At 32.1% G+C, this 19,784-nt stretch overlaps 1 protein-coding gene across 1 annotated transcript; it reads right to left on the reverse strand.

Annotated features, from left to right (window-relative positions):
- Positions 1-4,904: 4,904 nt before the first annotated feature.
- Positions 4,905-16,274, reverse strand: LOC128160423 (A disintegrin and metalloproteinase with thrombospondin motifs 9-like). Its single transcript, XM_052823740.1, has 6 exons — positions 16,139-16,274; positions 8,162-8,407; positions 7,332-7,600; positions 7,045-7,215; positions 5,290-5,446; positions 4,905-5,199 (listed from the first exon to the last, which is right to left on the reverse strand). The coding sequence occupies exons 1-6, from the start codon at positions 16,212-16,214 to the stop codon at positions 5,159-5,161; spliced, it is 960 nt and encodes a 319-aa protein (XP_052679700.1). The 5' UTR covers positions 16,215-16,274; the 3' UTR covers positions 4,905-5,158.
- Between the last annotated feature and the right edge of the window lie 3,510 nt (positions 16,275-19,784).

Raw genomic sequence — 19,784 nt, forward strand, 5'->3', positions numbered from 1 at the left:
ACCGATGGGATATTTACCGCCCCACTCACCGGGATATACGTAATTCACTGGAATCTATTGACGCGGGATGCTGCCGGGATGGATACCACTTTAGACTCTTCTCACGGACGGTTGGGTTATTGATATATTAACCAAGCAGTTACTTTCGGAGGTGGTGGAAATTTGATCATTGCAAGACTTGCTGTCGGAATTTATGTATGGGTTGAAAAAGCAGACCAGTATGGAGATTCCCTTCAAGAAAGATTTTCTACGTTTTCGGGACCTTCTAACCGTAATTGATTATTACAATGTTATACTGATTCATTAAAGAGTGAATAATATACACCTATTGCGGTTTTGTAAATCAATACCATGGTTTTGATACACTAAAAGTACAATTTAGCAAGAAGGATGAAATACTATTGTTCTTCTCGGGTTGCTTAATACTTTTGTTTTTCTTCGGACTGAAATGTCACACTTGCATTGGTTTAAACATGACACGTGACTGCCGGATATATCTTTGTTCGACGAGATTTAATGTTCGGCAATATAACCGATAATAATATAATGTAATATTTAGAACAGAAATTGCGTACCGTAAGTTCTTCAAATAATTGGAGTAGCTGCCGTTTGACAGTACTTTAAGAACAGATTAGCTGTCCTTGAATTGACGTCACATTGTTAGGTGTGAGGCAGAAAAAAATATCAGCGTCGAAATTTGCTTAAACCTCTTGGAGAAAATTGTGAAAACGTTTAAAATTGAACATGGCAGAGAAGATTTTAAAAGAGTATTTGAAAGTTCAAAATGAGAATTTTGAAGCAATCGACTCTTAAAAAGTATTATTGGAGAAAGTATCTCTTTTTAAATAGAGGTCAACGTATGAGTAAACAATTTGCAAAATATTAAGTAAATTGAATGGAAAGTTTATCTATTTACCGCTCCTAAATTTTGGTCGCATGTCCGCATCATCTCCGACAATATAAAAAAAAACCTGTAAGGTTTGTTATTAACTTATTACGGAATTATGTAGACTATTCGCCTCGCCGTCAATGAGATTAACCCGATATATTTCCGTAGTCAGTCAGCAACAATATAAATACGCATTCTTAGAATATTGCATAAGCAATACACGTCCCCTACCGGTTTGTAGAAATTTGTGAAAACAATGCACTGTTATGCAGAATATCATTTCTTACCGTCTTCTGTACCCCGAATCAACAGGCCAACCCGAAAACGAACCCAATTGTTATAATACAAAACACCCTGTCGATTAAATTTACAACACAATGCTTGACCCTATTTTACAGAACGTATTTGTTTGTTAGAACCAATATAAACAGGAATGGTCCTAGTATTGCACGATAATATTACTTACTACATACTTTCCTCGCTTATTCAATACACACCGAACCCGATAACGAACCCAAACATATAAAGAATTGGAATATAAAAAATTCATTTTCTCGAAAATATGTCAACCAGACGCTACAAAAGTGTTAACTTGATCTGTAGTTTGACATTTTGAAGCTGCTCAGAAAATTTCATATTATTCCTCAAACGCATAATGAAAAACAGTGTGGAAAACTGAAGTGGGACAGACAGACGGACGGACGGACGGACGGACGCAGACGAAAGCTATATCCCCTCAGGTGAAAACCGGTAGGGGACTATTAACAGTATCGATCTGGCATGTAGCATCGTTTTTTTAAATTGGGGGGGGGGGGGGGGCAGACTGATAAAAGAAAACCTTGACAAGCCTAAAAAAAATAAAACTTTTCGAAATCCTTATTATAAAATCCCATTCTGTTGGGAGGGGGATGTAAGCGTACTATTTTCATCCTTTCGCTTAAATCTTTTCTATCCTCACATAAAATAAGGGGAACCCAACTCACGCCTCCGTCACAACGTGTTTGATGATTGTGTGTGTGCTACGGGCTTTGCTAGTCGTCTCTCCCGTGGCGTTCAAAATCGTGTTGAAGTAATTAGAGTCCAACGTAAGACAAACAAACGTCTGACTTGCAGGTCGTAAGGTGTCACGTACAAAACAACGTGCAATGCCTGTAGGAACCGTACAGTGACTATCGTGTACCAAACGAACATTCGCATCGTAGGTCACGTACAAGTCAATCGTACCAAAAGCCTTTCTGTGTCCCACGTCAGCTGCTCGAAGAATTATTAGTTTCACATTAAATAAAGACTTTTTTTCCATTGGACATGTACTGATATATATCTACAGTAGGAAAGGGAAATATTAAAACGTCGAAAGTACTCGTAAAAACAAAAGACTTTTATTCTGTAATTGCTGTTTTTGGTTTTAAGTCTAGCTTAATTGGACGACACTAACAAAGAATGCTTTAAAAACATAATTTATCTTTGATTTGAATTTTGAATTTAAATTTGAAAACTTTTCAGAAAGTTTGCTCAAAGATCTAATTTTTGTCATCAACTGAATTTTTTTCTGGCAAATGAGATATTTTTAAATAGTTTTACAATTTTGTTAACTATTTGGTGAATGTTACAATATTTTCGATAAAATCTTTGACGAAACTTTCAATTAAAAGTAAAAAACCCATCGAATTACTTGATTTATTTGCTGATGTTGCACACAAGCGACGTGCGTGTAACGCAAGATGCAAGCGAGATTTCCTTGCGTCATTCTTGCAAGTCAAATCGTACGGTAATCGTACGGGTTCCTTGAGTGAAGCGCAAGTGCAGAGTACGTTTTTACATGAAGACCTCGCAAGGAAACCTTGGTGATTGTTATGCATGTCCAACTGCCACCGTTCTAGCTTACGAGATGCGTGCGTCCTTCAAAAGTCATAAGATGCATTTTAATGCGTGTCTTGCAAGATTTCATTAACATGCGCCCATAGTCGCCCGTAGAAGCACTTACGACCAGTTGTGACGAAGACTTAATATATAATACTGTCAATTTATAAGAAGTTGGTTAAAAGGCAAAAATAAAATCCAACGATATTTTAAGTCATTCAAGATGGTTCTCTTCGCTTTGAAATAGTTTCTCAATTCAGCAGAAAATTACTTGATTATGTTAGAAACAAGATGAATACGAAACATACAAGTCAAATTAACAGAAAAATATATCTGTTGTTTGTATTAGCGATACATTAACAACTGAATTAGGACAATTTTCATCAAAGATTATTGATTCAAACAAGTATACAAAACATTTAAATTATCATCCTCTAACGTTGTGTCTTAAAATGTATGCCTTGATTTAGAAAGGTACGTTAGTATGCTGACTTTTTGTGGTTAAAGAAATACAACAATTAAAGCAAGACACGCTATATTTTGCGTCAATTTTTAATTACAATGAAAACGTATGTGTTTGTCTACTTATAAAAGTTACCTATGTTGTGTAAATTACAGTTATGATCTGCCTATTAATTACAAAACCGTCTTGATTTTGTTATGCTTAACAGTTGTTAATTTGAAATACATGCATGCATCAAGAGTGTAATATGATTGCCATTCACGATATCCTTTCTTTTGTATCTATAAAAAGGATATGACTTTCTTGAACTAAAAATAGCCCTGGGGGAAGGGGGGGGGGGACACATATGCCTACCTCATTGTAGGAAGTTTATATATGCTCACACGCTTAAATTTTTGTTTTGTTTTGTTTTTATTTTTACTCAAATATAGGTTAAAATTATTCTTTACTGAAAATGTTTCCTTCGTGAAACTTAACAGTTATGACGATGTTGGCCATACACCAATTTTTGTATGATAAACTAAATTTAGCTGTCGATATCACATGACAGATTGATATTCATGATTCATTATTTACTTTCCTAGCAGGATAACAAATATTATTTGATATTTTGTTACGTGATTGAATTGAGCTATTAAGATTAATAGCATTAAAGTAACTTTTATAAGTTATCAAACACATGCAATTTACCCGTTATTAAAAATTGGCGCAAATATCAACGTGTATTTCTTTAAACAAAACCCAAACAAATTCATGTTTATATGCGCTTTAATATAACTAAATGCAACTACTGGATTGCATGGAAAAAGCAAACATTAAATTTGTTGTACAGTAAACTGCAGACAATACAAGTATTTATGAAATTTTAATAAAAATTGTATAAAAAAATATTAAAAACCATTTATCAAATCCTTTTTCTCTTTACAAGCAATTACTTACTGCAATAAACACGAGGAAGATAATGACGGGATAGTGATTGTTATGGACGTTACATGGACGATATTTTGACATAAGCAAAAAAATAACCAGTGGGCCACATTGCTGACAACAATATAATAGTTTTAATCTAATTCGTAATATACTGAGAATTCCATAATCTGCATAAGAGTTAAAGACGTTTTGATAAAAAAAACTAAGTTGTCACACAGATATCGTTCAAATAACAACATGTACGCCGTACACAGAAATAGCTTATTATAATTCTTTTAAATTTGCATTTCATTCATTAGAATTCTGCCATGACGACAGGGGGGTTAATAACAATTTATGAATGATCATAAATGTAGCTATTTCTGTTACAAGTTTCGTTCTATACCTTCTTTACAAATTATGGCCTCCCATATTTTATAATATTTTTTTCTCACATTTCGCCAAATATAGATGAAAAACCAATTATATTTTTCATGATAATTTCCTCCCTTTCTTGTGCTTGTTTTTGATGTGACATGTTATCCCAACAAACTTATAAATCATGCAAAATTAAAGTCCCCATTTGTGGCATTTTATATTACTGCAAAGTTTGCAAAAATGATTAAATTTAAAATTGAACATTAGGTGGATCTTATTAGGAAAAAAATCATGAATCAACAAACTTATTATATATATATATATATATATATATATATATATATATATATATATATATATATATATATATATATATATATATATATATCACAAAATTTTGATTTGTTAAACGATGTAATTCCCTCGCAAGCTTGTTGTGGAAAAAATCAACCGGAGCTTCTATAACTTCATTATTACAATTACAGATATTACAATTGTTTGAATGAAAAGAATAATTATGCAATGAATATTTTGACTGTAGTAATATGTGCTAGTATATTCGAATATCTTGCAATAAACATTGAAAAATAAGATATACAGGTAAATTGCGTAAAGATTTTAAAGATTGTTTATAATATTGACATTAAAAAAACTGCGATTCACTTGTTACAAATAACGACTTGAGCTTCAGCAGCTGAACCTGAAAGGATTTGAAAAGGTTATAGCTTTTAAATTTTCTTCTCGTGTCTTAATTGCAAAAATCTGTACTAGTTCACTGTTCTTAACTTACTAAATTCCGTAGAATGCTTGAAACTGATTGGTCCAGGGCTTGGTCCACATTTGCCACACCAACCAGCACAGGTGAATGAAATCTGATCACCGGCGACTGAACGAACTAAATCTTTTACGCCTCCCGCATGAGAAGGAGAAATCGTGACAAACTCAGTCTAAAATTAAGGAATAAAATAGCAAGGCAAGTAAGGATTAAGCAACAGCTGGGTTTAAATCAATGGGCTATGGAATGTTATAAAACAACAAATGATTTTCATACAATCAATATTTTAATTTAAATTTCAAATATTACGAGACGGTCAGCTAAACATTTACTGAAAATTCTAAAAAAAAACGTTATTGCTGCCAGAAAGTCTCATATCAGTAAACGATCGATATTATGAGGTTGGAAAGTTCACTGTTAATGCTCATAATGAATGGTGTATATATACTATTTTGTAGAAAAAAAATGAAAAGCATTACAAAATCACATTTTTATAGATATCTTACATACAATCGAAATGTTAAATTCATTTTGTCTCCTACTACCGGGGATAGTAACACGACATTAGTTTAGTTAGTGTTTGACACACTGGCTAAAACTTTTCTGTGATCTTGTTTAAATTGAGTTGGCTATATTCGAAATTCATTATTTCTGAACGCTCAAAAAATATCAAATTACCTCAATGGATATTTCAATAAAAAGGTCAATGAAAAACTTTAAAATCAAACCTTTGTAATCTTAAAAAAAAACATAAGATTTGTAATCGAAAAATTAAAAATAAATTATATGAAGGAAGACTTAACATTGGTTTTGCATGCAGAAACTTTCCATATTAATTCCTCCAAGGTCCTTTTAACCACCAGGTCGTGCAAACGCATTCCATATATTAACTTTCAGTCGATAAAACATGTTACGTTCAGCCAATTCAACATTAACAACTTATGTTCGTTCATGCTACTTCAAACTTACTATTATCTGAGTTCTTAAGATGGCTCACTACACCGTGAAATATTTCTCAAATCAGCAGATATTTACAAGATTATGATGTATCTCATAATGGATAAGAAGTATTTAAGTCTAATATGCAAAAACAAATGTGCAATTTTGGATGAAAAATTACATTTTCCAAAATTCAATTACGTTAACATGAACAAAAGCTCCAGGTGGATTCAAACTCATGATCTGTGGTTAAGTAGCTCAATACTTTAACCACTGAGCCATGACGATATACAACCCCATCAAAAGATATAAACAGTTTAACTTAACATTTAAATCGCCATCTTGTGACGTAGTGTTTTAAAAAGTATAAGATTAGGTGAAGTGAGGTACCTTAAGCAAAATCATGTTTACAAAAACGTTTGAAGAAGCAAATGTAGAGACAACATTTAATTACATTGGATTATGCAAAGATTATTCAGCAGATAGTTATAATTCTTTATATTTTAAAAAGAAAAAAAATAACCTAAACGCATGCATTGATGTCCTGTATTAGTTAAAAATGTTTACTACATATTTCAAATGGTGTATTGGGGTTAACGATACAGTAAAAGCATTATCTGATATTTGCGCCAGTAAGCAAAGTTAGCTACCCTTATTCCGCCTTAATGCGAGAAAAATAATAAATTATAGCTGATAAATTACATTCGATAACATCTAATTTGCAACGTTAAAACCATGTGTGTGTTAAATTCTCTTTGAAAATTTATGCATAAAAAATGCAGTAATGCAGCTAAGAAAACATTACAAAATATAATCAATATTCATTAATACTGTAGGATCAACGATCAGTCCAGTCCCTCTAGTATCAATGGTGGCTGACCCAAAGTGAGGACAAGGGTCCCTGAATTGCCCCCCGTTACAGTCGTCAGCATATCCATACTGCATTGGTTCCGACCCTGTCTGCGAAGTGAACGTGAAATCGCTTTCATTTACCATCATGATCTGTAAACAGCAATGTTGCATTTTTTTTTTAAATTTTAACCTCACGAAGACATAATTAAAAATTAAGATTTGATCTAATCGGTTCTAAAAAAAACTATTATGTTTTTAATTGTCACCTCTGTCTCTAATTTAACTTTAAAAAACTCCGTCTTTTTCAATGGAGGTTGAATAGATGATTGGCATTCTTTGTGCTGTATTATCCAATTTGACTTGTCATGAATGATAAAATTGTTGGAGTATTTCAAAGTTATAAAATGTGAAGGTTCAGTCGCTAGGTTGTGACAGTATATTTTCGTTCTCCGATTTGTAACAGGTGGATAGACCCAGTACTCTCCGTCCTTTGTTATCCCAGAACAAGTTGATAGGTTGAGGCACGACTCTGGAACTGCAAAGAAAAAAATATTGACAGCTTGCAGTTGTTTTTTTTTAATTTATTAATCTGATGTTTAAAAAAAAGACACCTTTCATATGTGAAACTGTTTCAGAACAATTTCTTTATTTAAGGACGATATAAAATGGTTTGGTGCAGTTACCGCTTTAAAAACCGCCAAACAATGTATATAAAAAAAGCTTAAACTGATTTAAACCATTTTATATCGTATCAAAAAATAAATATTGAATTCATTGCTTATAATTTAATTTTTTACTCTTTATTGTAGATAAAAACGGTCATTTGACCTTTAAAATGACGTAAATTTGTACAAAATTCAAACGTACTGTCAGGCGAATTGATACGTTTTTGACGTTAGTCTTACCATGACGTAGGCAACATTCTTTTTACGATATAAAATATTTTTTAGCCAATCAGAAAGCGCGTTACAACCAGAATTAAATTAGTATAATGTGTTTTAAACACAAAGTTGTCTTTATTGCATTGCGATTTCGAAATTAATTTTACTCGACAAAACGATTTGCAAATATGCTCACCGTTCCTTTTCCAGCTTACCCCATCTAGAACCACCTTTCTGTAGTATCCAGTAATAGTCGATTTGACCGCTTTCGTCACTGCCGTAGATCACGTTGAAGAGGTCACATGATCCGTTAGCCATGTTGTACAATAACGACACACAGTCCGGTTCCTGGGTACACTTTGAGACACAGTAGCTACGACGGGGGAAATGTCCGGACCATATTGCCATAGAAGGTTCTATAAGGTCAACCCGGGTTGTGGCCTTCCTCAGAAAAATTTCGTCTGGAGAAAAATTGAAATAAATGATGTCATATGGTATGTCAATTATTTTTGACATTTGTTTCTTGAAAATTGAAAACAAAACCATGGGATATATGTCTATATTTAAGGGGTTTTTTTTTATTACAAACTATACGTGTGTGTAAAATGAATGGTTTACGGTTCATCGAAATTAAAAACCATTGTTATTTTTGGCATCCCTTTCTAATGTAATTTTTAAATCAAAGTATGGAAAATTTTACGGAGTCACATTCTGACCTCATGGTGGCATGAAGTTTAGTTTAGTATTTTTTTGTTCTTTAACACTACTTTGCATATCTATAATGTTTATATCTAAAATTTCATTAAAAAACCAAACGTTCTTTTTTCTGATTAAAAGTACACGTTTAGTTCCAATATATACGATGTTACGAGGCTATTTATAATTATTTTATCTTTCTTCCATCTGATAGATTGAATTTAAGCGAAATGAGAACCTCACTAAAAATATGAAACACAAACATCATATCTTTAACATAAACTAATATAAGTAGGAATGTCAGCATCTACTTTGCTTTGCGATACTGATTCATAAGCTTTTAATTATGATTTACATACTTGCAATGAGGTTTGTATAGAACTTGCAAAGAGACAATTATTTAACCAAGTTTTCAGTTAAGAAATTATTATAATGGCAAAATTGTTTCAATTCGGTATTTTGACTTAAAAATATAATAGTCCATCATTAATACATGTATGACGGATTTTAATATACTTATCAAGAATACTCTTTTCTGTTCTTAAACATGCCGTTTTAAAGTTTACTTAATTATATTCAGATATTTTATTTGATATGTTTTGTTAAGTTATACAGAAAAAGTTGAGTTAACATTCAGAAATTTTCCTGATGTTAGAGGTTGGAATAATACTTGCATATATCGGAACTTTTATTTCCTGGATACACTAAAAGATAATAAAGCTATATCATACATTTTCTTACGTAATATTAACACTTAAAAAACATTAGGGAAACGGTGACTTAAGAAAAAAAAGATTTTATGAGTAGTTCATATGAGCTTTGAGAACGACCATTGCAGATCAGAAAACAAATCAGTGCTCAAGTTGTACATGTTTCTGCAATGATACATGTAGCTCCTTTCTGTAACCAAATTGCCAAGCTTTGATCTTGAATAGGAAATTGGTCACTTTGATACTAAAGCATATCTTAATACTGCCCAATTAATTCTTGTAAAGATGACTAACAGAATGAACTCTGTGAATCGTGTAGCACTGCATAGCATTCCTAAATGATGTTAAGCAACCAGGTGCAGAATGTGGGCACAATGATATCCAAATTGGGAGTTTATAAATAAATTGTCATATTTGGCGATTCTGTATCTGCATCGATCCTCTGATACTCTATACTGAGTCATGTATTGAATGTTTTTTAACCTTGGTAACCCTTTAAAAAATAAACTCATGTATACTGTTATATATGACATTTTAATATTGTACGCAATCGATACGTCATACTAAGGCGGGAGACTCAAAGTCTGCATCCAAATAATCCTAGTCCTAAATGACGTAAATTATTCAGGTACGAAATTCAGTAAAATTTGAACTGAAAATATATAAGCAAGTTTTCAACAAATTGTCATATTTGGCGATCCTGTGTCTGCAATGAATGCCCTGATACTGCAATCTAGTCATGTAATGCTTGTTCCATCTATTTGACCTTTATAACCTTTGTAACCTTAAAGCCATGTATTAATGAATGTCATGCCAATGCTATGCATCATACCCAGGTGGGGGGCGCACATACTCTGAACTCGGTGACTCAAAACCTGCATCCATATTGATTTAGATTTTGAATAAGAGATTCTTATTTTTAGGCTGCCTCGAATTGATGTTGTACTTTTGACAAAACTATACGGTCACGCTTCTTAATCAACGACTTGTGGAAGAACTATTGGACTAAGTGGTTACTAAAATTGAGTCAAAACTCCACACGACAACGAAGGCGGACGGCTTACATTTCTTACTTCGTCCGTCAACTGCACTTTTTCTCGTTTTTGTCCAATTAAGCAATATATGCTAAGTAAAATCTAAATAACATTTTGCTTTAACGATGTTTAAAATAAATAAAACACAAATTTGATTTTGGACTACTTATTTTTGTTTGAAATAAACTGCAAATTTGTTTTGTTTTCGGAACATGAACCGTTAATTTTCATTTGAAACCCTATTCAAACACTTTGTCTAACTTCAAATTTGATAAACACCTTTTTTTCAACCTTGTTTAAATACATAAAGATTTATTTTTAATAAACTTAAAAATCTGCTGAAACAATATTTAGAAATGCAGCCTTCACCTGTACGTATTAGAAAACGGAAATTTTATAACACTATAATAGATGAAAAAACCATATATCTATCTATCTAGCTAGCTAGTTATCTATCTATCTATCTATCTATCTATCTATCTATCTATCTATCTATCTATCTATCTATCTATCTATCTATCTATCTATCTATCTATCTGACACGAACTTCAAGAAACTTTTTATCGTACATGTGCGTAAAGTCTAGAGAATACTGTACAAAGTATGATCTAAATATAATATAAATTGTACGAATCAAGCTAGGACGTTCAATATTTAGTAGTTTGAATATCTGCAAATGTTAAACATGGAATGGGAAATATTTTTTACGAGCGATGCAATAATTCTATGGCGATTATTTCTATTAAATTTGCCATTAAAAAAATACTTATATCTAGCTCTCTTGATCCCCAAAAAGTAAAAAAAATCTGATGCTACCGATGTAAATTTGACTTGATTCAAAAAAGAGTTCGATTACATTTATCTCTATATGAGAAATGAGTTGAACGATATATCCTCTCAAATTTGAATTTAAATTAGACTTCATTTAGATAGTGGCCATCTCAAAGCGCCCTGCTAAAAATGATGAATAGAAGATACAACAATTTCAATTAATTTTGCTATGAACAAGATCTTTATCTTATATATTCTCCAGGTGGCATAGAAGTTTTACATCATAACTCAATCTCAGTAATCCTTTTATACAGGCATTTAAAAAAAAATCTAAAGACGACAAAGCAAATGGGACGTAGAACTAATCATAGGAGATCTGACATGACTTCACATTGTTTGGCTTAAAATTACTGCATACCATGAAGAGGTATGTGCGGTTATCTTGTACATTTGAGGATAAGGATGTAAACAAATCTTGAACTGGCTTGTTTCTGTCCAAACTTGAACAAAACTGTTGCCAAAAGATATAAAAGCACTGGATTTCAGATTTGACATGTTTTTGTGTGTGCAGATTATGCATACAAGGACAAGATAATGTTTTTTTAATCACTTGAATCTCTCTACAACCATTTGTTGAGAAAAGGTTGACTTTTGCACACAAATGTAGAAATCTTGCCTTAAAATATGGCACCCTATTTTTATCAGTCGGCATGACATGTATGTTTAGAATAACAAATTCCAGTCTATACTAAGAACTCCAGTGTCCATGGAGGCACTTTAACGTTATTTTTTCATTGATCAAAATAAATGTCAATTCCAAACAATCTGGAATGAATATGACAAACAAACATCTTTACACCAGTTCCTATTGTTTTATTTAGTTCTATGAAAATAGATTAAGTTAAATTCTTTTTAGAAGTATGATACGGGTTCTAAAAAATTTATTGCCTTAAAGAAAAAATATACATTTTTTTTTCAAGGAAAATATAACTCAAATGTTCCTCCACAGACATATACAGACATATCTCGTCTAAATTTATGGTTTTTGAGACTCATTTAAAGAATAGGTACCCTCTTATGAGACAAAGTTAAAACTTAAATAAGCAGGCTTTGAGCTTTCTTCCTAACAAATGGTTGTAGAGTGGACACTAATGACTTCCTTTCACGTCTTTTTCATATATTTAAATCTTAAATTTAAGTCTATAACTGCATAGTTCAAAGTGATTTAAAAATGCATTGTTCTGGCATTGTATGCGTAATATGCATACAAAATACCATGCTGAACTATTGCTTTTGTATCTTTTGATAACAGTTTTAGCAAAGGTTTGACCGACACAGACCAGTTGAAGAAATTTTAACATTTTTCTTTTTAAATGTAAAAGATTAAAAAAAAAAGCTCTGTTAATGTAAAATATAATCCGAATAGAGCAAATCGAGGGGATATATTCTTTCAAAAAGATATTTGTTTGGTACGGTATAACTTTGACACTTGACCTACAAGCATTATTCAGAATCACTGCATACCATTTGACCAAAGGCACCATGATGATCAAGTTAAGCAATATTGGGACAAAGGGGAGAAAAAATTCTCCGGACAGAGATACTTAATGTAATCAGCTATTACCTTCACATTCCACCTTGAAACATTGTCTAAGTTACCTGGTCACCTTATAGTATAAGTATAAACAGGATTGGGGAAACGGGAGAGACGATTTGCTTCAGACAAGAGATCTAAGATGGACAAACGGACAAACTGATTATTATTAGGCGCGTACAGAGTGGTGCCGTTTAAAAACAGTGTTCTTTTGTTTGCTTGAAATTTTAAGCCTGTTTGTTTGTCTACGATGTAAAATAGGTTGCACATATACATGCATATACGCAGTCAGTTCAAGCATATCTTTTACAACATACACCATTGCATAGCATAGCATAGCATAGCATTGACATCTCATAGCAAAGCATTGAAATCTCATACCACAGCATTGGAATCTCATACCATAGCATACAATCTCATAAAATCTTTTGTCATATAATTCTATACCATAACATAGCAAAGCATACAACATGATTTTAACTCGGTTTTAATTGTATTTATTTGGAAGAATAAATGCTCACATTGCAGATTTGTGTTTAACTTTGGTTTTTCATCATTTTACTTCCAAATTTGTGGAACTCATCTGTGTATGAAGGCGTTTTTGTTCAAATCTCATAGCATACCATAGATTAGCATTGCAAACCATATCATTAAGCCCTCCATTTCAATTTCTCATAGCATAGCATACAAATCTCATAGCATTGCATTGAAATCTCATAACATATCATTAACAAATCGCTTACCATAGCATAGCATAAATTTGTAAAAGACATGCATGAAATCTCTCTCTCTCTCTCTCTCTCTCTCTCTCTCTCTCTCTCTCTCTCTCTCTCTCTCTCTCTCTCTCTCTCTCTCTCTCTAAGAAATGTTCAACTGAATCGAGGGTTGGTCTATTTGACCTAATATCCATGCCATTCCTTTAACCATGTGAGAAAAACGAATACTTTCAAACGAATTCTGATTTGGAACCATAAATGTTTTTTTCAGATTCATTAAATTGAATAAAGACAGGGCAGGCCTCTGCCACTTTTAATCTACGTTAATCTTTTAAAACAACAAACAAAATATTGAATCATAGTTAGTTTTTCTATTTTCTAAACCTTTTACAATTATCACTTTTTTAAAAAAATTTCGTCTTTTTAAATAGAATATGTACGATCGCTGCAACTTGTAAATCAACGTGCCTCTATGATTTATGTTTATACCCCCCCCCCCCCCCCATCATCCAAATTGTCAGATTTGTCCTTAAAAAAGTGGCGTGATAACGAACAGTGTTCAAAATCAAAAGTCCAAAGAAAAAGTACAAATTCGAAGCAGAGAAAACACGGACCTCTAAAAAATACGGGTAGGGTCAAGTGACGTGGGGGAATAAACATCTTATGTTTTTCGGTCTCATCCGCTGTGTTCTCTTTGTCGTTATCGGAAAAACAGAAAAGTCCGTAGACCCATACTTAATTATGGTCGTATAAATAAATAAGTATGAAAAACGTCATGCAGCATGCGACCTCTTAGAAGATTGTTTTTGCTAACAAGGTCGTTGTATCAACAATACAATTTACGAAAAGATGACTTTAATGTTGACTGTTGATAGTCTTTTTTATTGTTTAATCAACTTGTTTGTCAGTAGTTTGTTTCGCCTTAGAAACTGTTCATAAATAAAGCACGTAGTTTATCGAATTAACTAAGATACAAAAAATCCATATGCAGCTGATAAAGGTAAGAGTAAGAAGTAAGAAAGATGACTACAGAAAAAATTGAAGTCACCACGGTATATAAACTTTGTTGTTAGGTAACCATAAATTTAATTCAAAAATAACTTCATGAAGTCGACCATGCTGACAAGTATCAATATAAATACAACCACGAATCATAAAAAATTAAAACTTATGTAGAAGACAAATGACTTTTATTTTATGCATCTTTTATTGTTGAAATAAAATCTTATTTAACTGTCTGAAAAAAGAACAGTTTTTTCATCATTTAATATAAACAACTGGAAACACTTTAAATAAGCGTTGTTATCGAAGTATGAATCAATTAAGACTTTCCTTTAACATGAACAATTGTTAAACCTATATCATTGTCAAATATCTACATTTGCAAATCTATACTACTATATTAAAATAATAGACTCGAATTTTTAGTCTTTAATACCGAGAAATCGGAAGAATACTGTCTTTTGTTTTAGATATTTTAAACATCTTTGGTACTTGAAGATTACCAATTTGTTTTTATTTTTTCTCAGTTAAGCTTCGCTAATTAATAATCAACGAAAATTCCTCAAAAAATCCCGGAAATCACCTGGATTTTTTGGATTTTACAATCGTGCACTTGCGCAATACATTCACACTAACGGGATCTTTAGTTTATATTTGTTTCCACAATATCACATCTGCCTGAATAAACTCAGAAATGATAATACAAATACGGGTAAATTTTCATTGGACTTTTGCTATATATTTTGTTCATATAAATTAATGATTTCTTATGAGAGAAAGTATAAAATAACAAATATACATTTCAACTAAGCACTTACTTTCATCTTCGTGATGACAAAAAATATTTGATTACATGCAAAAATGTTACATTATATTTGTTAGGAGAGTGAAGATAGAATATGTTTTATCGTAAAAATGAATAATGTCCTACAGACCCAGTTTTACAAAGAATATACGATTACGTGTACGTTGGTGAAAAGGTGTTGAGTTCTTCCATTCTATGGATTAAAATTTTTAGTTGAAAGGTATTTGCAGTCTCAAAAAGGTTTGTTGTGATGTATTTGACTGTTATTTTCAAGGCAACATCATTCATTAACTTTCTCCAAAATCGTTCCAGAGCGATTCTGCAATTTTCTGCTACTTTACGGGTATAAGTAAGGGAGGGGCTTTTCCCGAGACACAGTTAGGTTATTCAAACTAAGGAAAGTGTAGTAAAATTAATAGCATTATTGTAGGCTTATAGCTTTGTTATGTAAATGTCAATAATAAGGTGTATCGATGTACCTATTTCTAAATGTTCGATATGCAATGTCAACCCGTGCACGCACGGGTCAAAGTCTAGTATTTTTCTTATATAAACCTATACAATTGCGAATACATCAATTATATTTTAACTTTTAATGACGTCACAATGATTATAGCACACGCTTAATTGCTTGTCGCTTGAATTATTGAAAACATGTAATCTCGGTAATTTTTACAATTCGAACAATTTGCCCTTTTTAAATGCAAATATAATCGATAAACAGCAATGTTAAAAAATTTACTGGGATATGAACTTAGTCGATCAAATATTCTGAAAAGCACTTTAGGCTTCACCGGTTAATTAAATATATATTTGTACTCCTTAATATTTTCTAGATTCAAAATAATAAGTTTCAATTCTTACCTTTTTTTGCGAGAGAAGTCAAGAGGGTTCGTAGACAGAAAAAGAGAGTTATCTGGTGTGTTCTCAGGCAAACCATTATCCTTTTCTGAAATAAAAGCTTTTATACAATGATAAAAGTTTGAAATGAAAAAATTACATTACTCACTAGCGGTTATTATTTTAGACATATGTCAGTAACATTATATTTGCTTTGTAAAAAGTTTTGCTTTTATATGGATTGTTTAATTTAAATGTTCAACTGGATCGATGATTGATCTTTTTAAGTGTAACATTCATGTTTTTTTTCTCTATCATGACGAAATAACAGATAGTTTTAATTAAACGATTTTGAACTGTAAATATATATCAAGTGTTTGAATGCCACTAAGGCAGGAAAATGTAAAAGCCACATATTGATTATTTTTCACGAAAATCATTCTAAAAAGTGTTTGTGCATTCACCACGTATTCAATCAACGTCCAGATTGACTTTAAATTTCCTTTTTTCATGAATTCAAGTGTCAGTCAAACCTATAATAGTTTTCCACACGAAACAGGAACAGCTGCTGATTACATACATGTACACGGCTATCTCTAGATAAAAAAAAATCCGTAAATATAAGGTCTCTGTATACGAAAAAAGGTACCTATGAGGTGAATTGCTTGAATTTATTTATTTTTTAAAAATTGATATAACTTTCGAGAATATTGTCACTAACGTTCTTTTTGCGTGGACCCTGAGGTCCACGCAGAAAATATATAAGCGAGGTTAAACCGGATGCTATGGGGAAAATTCAGCCTGCGCATGCGCTAGCCTGGTTCTTGTGCGTAATGGGTAGCTCAGGGAACCAGGCTAGCACACGTTTATCTGAATCGGGATCGGTATTCCGTGCCATTTGCATAAATAAGTTCAAAGGCGCTGTAATTGTAAAGTTGTAGGTAAACAGTACAGAAACAAAGTATTCCTTTTAAAGAAATGATTGGCATGTGATATGAACTATCAGTATTATGAAATAAGTTAATGTTATTCCGAAACTACAACATGCATCAAAGAGCATATGATAATTTATGTTTTGTTGTTTTCCGAATATACATGTAACTTAACTTTACTTTTATAGTAGGCAAGCCTAGAGAACTTCCCGATTAAAAATTTTTAAGCATTTAAGTTTGATTGAATAATTATGTCACTGTATAAAAGTTTAAATCTCAAGAAAAAATGCATCAAAATATGAAATTTTTAATTTACACAAAGCTGTCACTGCATAGTTAACAAAGTAGTGCGAATCGTAATGTGTGCGCAAATACCGGTAGTAGAATTCCCCGAATGCCTGATACTATATATGCAAACTTCATTCATAGATAGATCATAATTAATTTAGAAGTATGAACCCTTTAAGTTCTGAGATAAAAAGTCAGGGTTATACATACATGTATACGTAATACAACGTACAAATTTAGTGGTTAAAAGCAGAGGGCTAAAGTCGGTGGATTCTCTGATAATCTTAAGGCTTTCACGTTTTCGTTGGAAACACATGCAAATTGTCCACGTATTGTAGTCCTTTTTTAAAGGACAGCAACTTGTTTTATATATAAAAGTCTAGATATGAGACGTTAAATGGCCATATTACTTTGTACTGTGGATTTAAGAAACAATTCTGAAAAAGTAGAAGTTATCTTCGATGTATATAAGGAATAAGGAATCATTTTTTGAGTATTATGAGGTGATAATTTTGGTCGGGGCGTGATCAAATCCAATAAAGCCCGAAGGGCTTATTATATAATGTTTAGCCATTGTGCGATTAAATATTTAAATATGAATAAGCAAACCCCACTGGTGCCTCAATTTGGCGTCACTTGTATTATGGGTTTTGTAGTACAAAATCGATACACAGTGCACAGGCAAAGACACTGGAAAATGTAAAAATATTTTTTTGAATATTTAAATAATTCGTTCCGAAATAGGAAATGAACAAATAGGAAATTCTCTATTTTACCTGCCGTGAAATTACTCATGACATAATTTGATGTTTTTTTCTCAGAGCAAAAATAAAACCACTGAATGCAAAAATTGTATTACAATCTGTTTTTCACGAGCATATTGTTGATGTTTAAAAAATTTCTATAAACTGGGCGTTAAATGGAATAAATAGCGTGTTTGTAATACAAAGCTTATTTCATTAAGTCGGCCATGGTGCCAAATATCAATATCAGTAAAAATCATGAAAGAAATAAAAAACTCCATCTCTGTAGATGACGTGGATATATTTGCTGAAGAACAATGATGATGGTATATTTGTTGAAGAACAATGTACACAGACGACTGGAAAGCTTTTTTATCTCCGTGGATTTGATCGACTAAAAAGGCTTTAAAATTGTTTTACAAACACAAAACTTTAGAAATTGTCACGTTCAATATTAATAAAAGTTTTCATTTAATCATTTTCCTCACGCAACCACAAAATATGTAACTGAAATATTGTTTAAGAGGAACTGGTTTTTAAGGTAGCAAGGACTCGTTTCGAATGAAGCACACATCAATATTTTTGTAAAATGGAAAGTTGATGTACTTGAAGGCTTATGAGAGTTGCTAAATTTCATGAAATGATTTCAAATGATTATAATTAGTTAGAGGGATTTGTCTTAATTGAATTGATATGCAATATGTAGGGCTGGCCCTTAATGTTAAGTACATGCTGAGACGTGAAATGCGAAACTTGCGGCTATGACTGTTGACTTTACACAGTGAAATTGCCAGAAACAGACGGAAGCAAAGTGTATATGTATTAAGATAGTAAACATATTAAAGATATATTTTATTGTATAATCTAAATCTAAAGCTAAAAAATAAGACATATACATAAATCCCATACCATTGTTTTGACCTCGACTTTAAGACCCGGGTCGAAATTAGACACCAGTGTAATGTTGTTTAAAAAACTGTCAGGTCCAAATTACAGAGATGCCATATGACTCTCTTTCATCCGAGATTAATCAAACGATGGTTGTGTCTTATTGTGTATTGTGGAATTTGCCTATATAATTAAGTTTTTCAGGGCTTAATGTGCGTGATCGAAGTTATGGGTGAATTTTTCATTTTAAAAATTAATCTTACGTAATACAAGTAAACGGTTATGAACATATGACATTAATATGGCACATAAACGTTTAGAAATGTTTTTGAAAGTTTAGAATTAATTTTTGTCGTGTTTTTGGCTAATTTTAAAGATTTATTTAGAATTAAGGGGCATAACTCGCACGTTGTTTACATTAGAAACGCAATTTTACTGCAATGCATGATGGAGCCAAAGACTACGTTTTGGGAATTAACTCCGTTTTGGGAGTCCCGTCTAGACTGGTCTATTGGTTTACTGTCAGCAGAAGTCTCAAACCGGAAGGCACGAGTAGAACACATGAATTGAGTCTACGCGTAAGAAAATATTGCATGAAGTTTTCATGCATTTCAGTAAATATGTATCATAAAAACACGCATTAAATCTTTTTAAGTCCTCTGTGTATAAACAAAATTATATTTAGAAAATAAAAAAATAGTTTTATTGATCAAAATATTCTTGCTCGGGTTCAAATGTGGAATGAGTTACGTTACTGAATGCACAGCGTCGTTGACGATTCAGTTGGTGTACGAGCTCATTAATCAATAGAAGAGGTTG

Source organism: Crassostrea angulata, chromosome 8, assembly GCF_025612915.1.
Source record: "Crassostrea angulata isolate pt1a10 chromosome 8, ASM2561291v2, whole genome shotgun sequence".
In the NCBI taxonomy this organism is placed as follows: domain Eukaryota; kingdom Metazoa; phylum Mollusca; class Bivalvia; order Ostreida; family Ostreidae; genus Magallana; species Magallana angulata.

What these genes read in the sequence shown, in the direction of transcription:
- LOC128160423 (XM_052823740.1), bottom strand. Translation starts at nt 16,214, where the DNA reads ATGGTTTGCCTGAGAACACACCAGATAACTCTCTTTTTCTGTCTACGA. An exon ending in GACTTCTCTCGCAAAAAAAG is followed by an intron (nt 8,408 to 16,138) that starts GTAAGAATTGAA and finishes ATTTTTCTCCAG; the next exon opens with ACGAAATTTTTCTGAGGAAG. An exon ending in CAAGCATTCTACGGAATTTA is followed by an intron (nt 5,200 to 5,289) that starts GTAAGTTAAGAA and finishes AAATCCTTTCAG; the next exon opens with GTTCAGCTGCTGAAGCTCAA.